At 36.4% G+C, this 8,939-nt stretch overlaps 1 protein-coding gene across 1 annotated transcript; it reads right to left on the bottom strand.

Annotated features, from left to right (window-relative positions):
- Positions 1–189: 189 nt before the first annotated feature.
- Positions 190–4,387, bottom strand: LOC110803366 (uncharacterized). Its single transcript, XM_022008877.2, has 7 exons — positions 4,231–4,387; positions 3,814–4,055; positions 3,158–3,362; positions 2,479–2,718; positions 1,472–1,820; positions 1,002–1,389; positions 190–901 (listed from the first exon to the last, which is right to left on the bottom strand). Exons 2-7 carry the CDS (start codon positions 4,031–4,033, stop codon positions 414–416), a joined length of 1,890 nt encoding a protein of 629 aa, XP_021864569.2. The 5' UTR covers positions 4,034–4,055; positions 4,231–4,387; the 3' UTR covers positions 190–413.
- Positions 4,388–8,939: the final 4,552 nt, after the last annotated feature.

An 8,939-nucleotide genomic window follows, 5' to 3' on the forward strand; every position in this document is an offset into this window, starting at 1 on the left:
TAATGATATCTAATCGAAGGAGCAAGCATTCTTAATTTTCAATGCTGATGAACAACATCCGATTTAAAGGGCATTTTCCAAGGACATCGGTTGCTAATCTTTGAGATTCCTATTTTTATTTGCCAATTCAATTCTGCTGAATTATGTACTGTTTAATCTAATCCAGGCAATTGAAAAAAGAGACTGATGTGAACCAGGCAACAATTTGAGTAAATAACAATTCAGTAAAATCATGAATACAAGAATTCAGATCCAACTTGTATGGAAAAACAGAATGCTCTTAGCTTTCACTTTGACCCAACCATGGAATTAGGGGAGGGTATGAAATATTTGAACCGTACTAATGAATTTTAGTATGGTTTGGTAACAAGACAAGATAAGACTACAACTACTAGTTACATGATATTTGAATATTAGTATGGTTTGTTAGGTTTTGTAGCAAGGCCGAAACCAAATGGAAAGAGGGGGTCGTAATGATGGTCACCCACATTCATGGGTAACTGATTAACCGACTTGAACCATGTTCGCGCAAGCTTGCCAGTAAATCCATAGTCACCAAAAAGCACATCAGTAACACCCTGTCCTTCAGTTCCCGGTAGCCAGGCAGCAACGAGTGCATCAATGGTTGGCAGGTAAGGTTGCATAACAACAGGCCTACCAGAGACGACTACCACCACACATTTCACACCTCCACATACATTCTTGATCGTGCTTGGCCCTGGCTCTGGAATTGTCAAGTTCAAGCTATCACCATTTGTCTCTGCGTAGGGTGGCTCTCCTACAACTACAATCGCATAGGAGAATCCACCCGACTTTACAAAGTTTGAGTCTGGGTTTTCGTTGAACACTACTTGGGTCTTTGGATCAACTGCACTCTTCACTGCATTCAATATCGTTGTACCTAATAACAACAACAATATACATACATGCATATTATTAGAATTAATTTATCATCATCATCTTTCTTTTTTGGCAAATCCTCAATAACAAGTCACACTAACCTCTGGTAAGGTCGTTGCCAGTAGCGCCTTGCCACTCAATGGTCCATCCACCACATTGGTAACCCAAGTTATCAGCATGAGATCCTGCTACAAGAATCTTGGGTGCTTTCTTGGCAAGTGGAAGCAATGGCTTGTTAGCTGATTTACCATTCTTCAAAAGAACAAGGGATTTCCTCACTGCTTCTCGTGCAATATCCCTGTGCTTCTGGCTCCCAACTTCATTGACAAGACTGAGGTCAGCAATCGGGTTTTCAAACAAGCCCATGATAAATTTCACCCTTAGGATCCTCCTCACAGCGTCATCTATCCTTTTCATGGGAATGATGTTGTTCTTCACCAGTAGCTTAAGATCGTCAATAAATTCAGTGTAGTTGTTTGGAACCATCACCTGCATAAGCATTACAGTCAAAATTAGTACACAAGTCACTAGTAAAACCTTTTAAATTAAAATAACTTATACTGATACTGACCATGTCAATCCCGGCTAGAACTCCAGCTTGTACGGAGTAAGTATAGTTAGCATGAGGAGGAGTGGTGATCCTGTCTATTCCTTCCCAATCTGATATCACAAATCCCCGGAACTTAAGTTTGTTTTTGAGGTAACCGGTAACAAGTTGTCGATTAGCATGCATCTTAATTCCATTCCAGCTAGAGTAGGACACCATAACTGTTGCAACACCTTTGCTAATGGAGTCAGGGTATGCTGGCATGTGGATGTCAATAAGCTCCTTAAAGGGGATCACTGTGTTGTTTTCATTGATTCCCTTTTGTGTTCCACCGTCACCCACAAAATGCTTCGCACAACCCGCCACACTTGTCCTGTTCAACAAAATTAACCCATCCATTAATGCCTATACAATTATACCCTTTCACTTCAATGTCATTTACAACAATAAAATCCACTTATAATACTGAACTTGGGTCGAGAGGAACCGGCTTTTTAATTCTCTATATACTGCATAAGATCAGACCAGTGATTCACTACTAAGAAGTACGAAGACCAAGTACTACAATACAACGTGCCTCAAACTACTAAAGGTTGTTATCACATTCCCTGTAACCAAAAATGTCCACCAGTATACCAGACACAGACTTTTTAATTCATTACCTAATCACATGTTAATTATATTATAGTCCTTGTCAAATGAAAGATTATTTTGATGTCAAGTTCCATTATCTCCTCAAAATATACACATTACAGATTACGACTTTGTTCTCAATTCTTGTTACAATGATGATGAACCCACTTATCCGTACTTAATTTTTGTTTGTTTAAGGTGAATTAAGAAATTAAGCCTAAATGTTTTTCAGACCTTTGAATCACATAATCATGTAAACAATGAACTCTTTTGAAGAAAGGCACTGTCAAATGTCAAGTATAATTATAAATTTATAACTAAGGATTATGATGTTAATCATGCTTAACAGTAAGATTATCTTTGAAGGAAAGATAGTATGACTTGTAAAGAATACTCACTTTCCACTATTAACGTAAGGAAACCCCTTAGGATATTTAGCAGGGATATCTCCTTGTAAGCCTGGAATGATTTCAGTCATCATTTGGACGATCCTGTGGTCTTCGCTGTAGCTCTCGTAGCACCGTCCCCATCTCGGGTCTCTACAGACAGCGATACATGGGGCGAAAGCGTAAGGAATCCCGGTTGCTCTAACTTCAAGTGCAGTAGCAGCTCCAATCTTCTTAATAAGTGCAGGATCCCTAACAACAATTTTAGCAAAAAATTAATCACTTTGAACAACAAATATCTGATCAACCTACACTCTTTTTACATCATACTCCTCCTAATACGTCACATTCACTTTTGCCTAAGTTGATTTTAATGTAATTAACTCATCCTAAACCACATTTTTATATACTAATCTTATCAATGAACAACATTTAGAAGTACAAAACCAACGTTTTCTCACCAAAATTCAAAAAAACAACATTTAGAAGTGATAGCAAATTGAATCCCAAGATAAGGCCTTATTTGTATTGATTATTACTAATCAAAATGGTTATTCGAAGATAGAAACCGATTCACTAATTATGTTATAAATTTAATTAGCCTATTGCTAGGTAATTATAATGTTGTGCCAAATATAAATATATAAAAAACAATAAATAGGATATCTAGAGAGCAAGATGTAGTGCTTGCCTTGTGACACCAAGCCCCACATTGTGTGGGAAAATGGTGGCATTGTAGACATTGTTGTGTCCATGAACAGCATCAATACCATAAATCATCGGTATGCCGAGGCGGGTTGACATGGCACCCTTCTGGAGTTCATTCACCATATTCACCCATGCTTCAGCAGATGCCTTAGGTGCTGGCACACTTCCTCCACCACTCAACACACTCCCTATTCACAAAACCATCCAACAAATTTAACAACCCATAACCCATTGCTACCAAATTAATCCCTTCTTTAACACCAATCCTAAATCAACTATAATCACCCAAATTTAAGGCATTAATACTAGTACATTATTTAGGTTTTATTTTTAAAAAAAATCTAGACTTTCTAATCAAATTCTATATCACAATGGACAACAATGTAACCAACTAAACTAAACTAAACTAGCTAGCATCCACCATTGACACACAAAAAAAAAAAAAAAAAAAAAAAAATCCAAACTTTCTATCAAATCCTATATCACAAAGGACAACGATGTAGAGGGGACTCATTGTGGATGCCACCCGATAAGACTTTAACCAACTAAACTAGCTATTAGAATTGGACCCACTGACAAAAACATTGCAACTAATACAAATGTCAAAATAGAATCGGGTAAAGATTAAAGATTTTATACCAATGAAGTAGTTTTTCATAACATCAGATGTAGCAACTTTGCGTTCAATTTGAACCATTTGCCCAATCTTTTCATCCAAAGTCATCCGAGATAAAAGGTCTCTGACCCGTTTATTAACTCCCACTTTCGGGTCTTTGTATCTCATGTTTTCTGCTTCTGTTAAGCTTGCGATTATTAGTAACACCACCAATCCCACCTGGGATGCCAGCATTTTCCCCATTTTCTCTCTCCTCTAAAAAAATCTGAAAAAACAACAACAAAGAAATTAGTAATGAAAATGAAGAACAAATAAATCAATAACCTTGAATACATTAAAAAAAACACAATGGGTGATTCATTATAATGAGAAAAGATTTGAGCTTTACAGAAAGAAAAAAGAAATGATAAAAAACAGAGGAAATTTGAGGAAGAACTTACATTTTGATTTATTTTTATTTTTGTTGAAATGTTAATAATGAGAACAAATATTGGAAATAATAATAATTAGATGATGAATTAGGAGAGAGAAAGAGAGAGGGGGGTGATGGAGTGGTGGAAGAAAAAAACAGGGGAGTGGTGGCAAAATATGTCTGACTATCTGCTGCTTTTATAGGGAATAAACCGCCTTCATTTTTGTCTAAAATTGGATCATTTATTTTTATTTTTATTTTTATTTTATATTTTTACTATTTTTTTTGAAAGGTGATTTGTTTGAAAGGTCTTATTATTACTTTTTTTTAATTTTATTTGACTATTTTTTAATTTGTTAGTTGTAAATTTGTATTTTACTAATTTCAATTTTTTTTATTTTTACTCAGCTTCTGGAGATTCCCGTAAAAGATGGCGGGCACTTATTTAGCTGTCAGATCACGTTTACTCATTTCGTACGCACATTGTCATCTTGCATACTAAAAGTCTATTTGTTTCTACTAATTTTGACTTATTTCAAAAATAAAATAAAAAATATTGCTCTGTTGTATTTGACTTATTTTGTATAAAATTATGTTATCTAAATCTTATCTTGATTTGTATCAACTTTTCTGAATGTATGCTATTTGGAAAGATAATTATTTTCTCTGAAATAAGCTATTTCTGCGTGAAAATATTTTTACTTATCTGAATTTATCCTATGATAACATACCCCAAATTTTAAAAATTTAGTAAAAATAATTTTTATTCACACTATTTAACATAAAAAGTTATTTTGAAAATAAATTTAGAAGTACAGAGTATTGACACGATCTATTACATTATGCTACGTCCTCTATTCTTTTTTATTAAATAACACAATTATTTAGGCACGTTTACCAATGCACGATTTCAAACATTAATATCTTCAATTATGAATAAAAAATTTATAAAAAGTTGATATTTAGAAAATATTTATTGAGATGAATCTAATAAGACCCTACGTGACTATGTTTTTTCTTAAGTATAAATCACAAAAGGGAGTCAAAGAAGCTTGTATGAATAGTGTACAAAACACAATTGTGTCATGTAAGTAAGAACGGAGGAAGTATACCAGACACCAAAAATTCTTTCCTAAAAAACACATCTACGTTATTTATTATTTTATTTTCTCTCCTTTGTATAAACTGCTATGTATGACATTTTTTTTTAAGATTATAGAATATTACATTATTAGACAATTTTGGTTATATTTTAGTCTAATCGACATATCAAATATAGAAAGTATAATTACTCAATATTTAGGTCAAATTAACATATTAAGCATATCAAATATTTTGGTCAAACTATCATATTCAACATCTAAAATATATAATACTCCCTCCGTCCTAAAATGTTCTTTACTCGTTAAACCGCGTGTAAAATTCCAAGCATAAAAAATATTTTGGGACGGAGGGAGTACGTATTAGGGAGAATTTTTCATATTAGATGATTAAATGTGGACATTCAAGATTTATTAATTACGCATTAACTTTAAAGAAAAAAAATCAATTAAATATTTTATAAAAAAGATGGTCAAATAATAATTTTTGATTATTCGTACGTGCACAAGACCTAATCTTGTAGAGCTAAATATAAGATGGGTTGATAGTAGAGCTGTCAAAAACTGACACGACCCGAAATCCCGACCTGAACCGACCGAACCCGTAAGCGACCATGACCCGAAATTTTTGTAAAACAGGTAACCCGAAACCCGACCTGTACCCGACCCGAAAAAATCGATAACCGATTTGAACCCGACGTTGTATGACCCGAACCCGAACCCGAACCCGACACCCGACGAAAGAAAACCGATAACCGAACTAACCCGACTGAATAATGATCCAAACCCGATTCGATACCCGACAATGACCTTAACCCGAATTTTACCACATAGCATGTTATGACTTGACCTGTGGAGTAAATATTTTACGCTCGAATATTTTTAAGATGACTAAATCAGATATTGACTCGATCTTAACTCGTGTCCGAGAGTGAATTCGGCTTGAATTTTAACCGATCCAAAAAATATCTGATTCGAACTTGACCACAAACCCGAGATTAACCGATTCAAACCCGACTATATAAGACCCAAACCCGAAATTGAACCCGACCCGAACATGACTCGACCCGAACCCAACTTGTACCCAAAATGGGAAAATACCCCGACATGATCCGACCTGCACCCGAGTGATAAAGTGATCCGACACAACCCGACTTGATTATGACTCGTGGCCCGATATGACCCGACTCGAAACCGACCCAATGACCTGTTTTCACAGCTCTAGTTTTTTTTTTTATTTATCTTTTTATTCCAATGAGCCACACAAAAGGGCAATATAAATTACAAATGGGACGATTCGAACCTAAAACCTATTGTACACATGCCCTCAGTCTTAACCACTATGCCAAGACATCATTATTAGTAGTTTTAACAGCTCTAGTTGATAGGAACTAAGTGGCTTTTGTTATGTTGCCGAATTGCTAAAATACAATCGGATAATGTTTCTTTTTGAACCTAAGATTTAAATCGGTGAATATGTTACCGTTTGAGTATGAACGGTCGCATTCCAAAGCTTTGTGCTTTTTCTATGCATCGAGGAAAAGAAGGAAAATGAGAACCTTCCTTCCCCACAACACACGTTGTTGACACATATAACGAGGATTCATTAGTAGATTAGCCAATGTGGTGTTAGGTTAGAAAAAAAATATACTACTAATGAATGTAGTACATTTCTGTACGTTAACATGTTACTGATAGGTTTGAAAATAAGGAAAAGGCTAAGGATACACATGGTGTACAAAAGCATCTTATACACCACCACTTATATCTAGACACCTCATATATTCCATTGAAAAAAGGGGGGAAAACAAAAACAAAAACAGAGATTTTAGGCGGTATTGTTTTTCACTATTTTGCGCCATAACACCCTTATTCAGCGGGAAATTTTGGTTGAGCGCCAACATCACCTTCAAGGCTTTCATCTTCTACATATTATTTTCTGCCATTAATAACCAGAAAACCTTCAATTTCTGACATTAAAGGTTATGTTTTTTTTTACAAATTTTTTATTCCATCCTCCATTTACACAAATAATTCGTGGGATGATTTTCGAATTGAATGAGTTCGTGTGTTTAAACAACGGTTCTCCTTTACTCTGCCCCTCTCACCTCTTCTTCAAAACTCCGTTCCTAGCTAAGGATTAATCGTTGGCTCCCCTCTCCCAATCTCAACTTCTCAATTTTCCAAGTTTCCCCAAATGTTCTGCTTCAATTTTTTCTCAAATTGGACTCGAATTTGATTAATTAGGGATTCATTTTTTCCAATTATCTTCTAATTTTACTCACAAATCTTCTTTCAAACCTTGAATCAAATAATTTTTTATTTTTGAGTTTTCCCCCAAATTCTAGGGTTCTTCGTTCTTCGGCGTTTTGATCGAAAGATTGACCGGATTTTAATCGGGGGTTGGTCGGTGGTTTGGTTGCGATTCTTGGGTTTGTTGTTTGGAGCAAGGAATACTCATTCCACAATCGGCAATTCACCTTTTCCCCTCCGAAGTTCATTGTCGTCCGAGCGATGGCGGACCACAGAGGCGGCATTCTGGAACCTCAAATTGATAGATTCGGTTTGATTTCTTGATCTTCTTGATTAATTCATTTGTTTACAATTTGCTACTTGATGATTGTTGGAGAATTTTTGGGCGATTTTATTACAATTTTCTGTTTGATGACTGTTGAAAATCGGCCGAAAAATAGTTTTTTGAAGTAGTTGATGTTATTAAGACTAGTCACTGGAAGAATGCGTTGCCACAAATTCATAGGGGACAAGGTGATCTTGAAGGAAATAATGCCCTTGGTCCAAGTATGCATTCTATGTTAAGTCTAATAAATGCGGTTCAGTATTAATTAACAAGTTAATAATTCAGTGAGATCAAGTGAGCTGAATGCCTAGCTAGAGGCCGCTTCAGTTCAAGTGGAATTAATGATATTAATCCACAGCTTACTCTTGACTGAACCCGTAGGGTCACACAAATAGTACGTAAACGGATCAAGTATTTAATGGCATTAAATACTCCATCTATGGATATTCGGAATCGACGGATCTTGGTTTCAGTGGGAGCTGAGATCGTCACAGGCAAGAAATGAATACTCCGGAAACGATGATATTGCCGGAAACGGAAATATAAATATTATCCAAGTCGTAGATGTTGCCGGAAACGGAAACATGGTACGTATCGGAAAATATTATCGGAAATGGAAATATTGCCGGAATCGGAAATATTGCCGGAAACGGAAATATTGTCAGAATCGGAAATATTATCGGAATCGGAAAATAATTCCGGAAACGGAAATATTAAATATTTGTTCGAAACGGAAATTGATTCCGGAATCGGAAATGTTAAATATTGTTCGTATCGGAAATGAATTCCGGAACCGGGAATTTAATCGGAAGCGTATCGTACGAATAAGCATCGGACGAGGCCTGCCGGACGAGGGCCCAGCACGAAGGCAGGCCATCGCCCAGCAAGCCACACGCATCCAACAACACGCCAATGCCTCGACCAGGCCCAGCGCAAAGCCAGTCCCAGCCAAGGCTGGCGCGCGCGCACAAATGGGCTGCGGGCAGTGGGCCTGTGCGCCGTGCGCACAGCGTGGGCCGCAAGGCTTGCGCATGGGCGTGCGATGCTCGTGCGGTGCGT

This window comes from Spinacia oleracea, chromosome 5 (assembly GCF_020520425.1).
Source record: "Spinacia oleracea cultivar Varoflay chromosome 5, BTI_SOV_V1, whole genome shotgun sequence".
Taxonomy (NCBI): Eukaryota; Viridiplantae; Streptophyta; class Magnoliopsida; order Caryophyllales; family Amaranthaceae; genus Spinacia; species Spinacia oleracea.

Coding starts and splice junctions, on each gene's coding strand:
- LOC110803366 (XM_022008877.2), bottom strand. CDS start 4,033: ATGGGGAAAATGCTGGCATCCCAGGTGGGATTGGTGGTGTTACTAATA. Junction 1,390..1,471: donor TTCTAGCCGGGATTGACATG/GTCAGTATCAGT, acceptor ATGCTTATGCAG/GTGATGGTTCCAAACAACTA. Junction 902..1,001: donor TGGCAACGACCTTACCAGAG/GTTAGTGTGACT, acceptor TGTTGTTATTAG/GTACAACGATATTGAATGCA.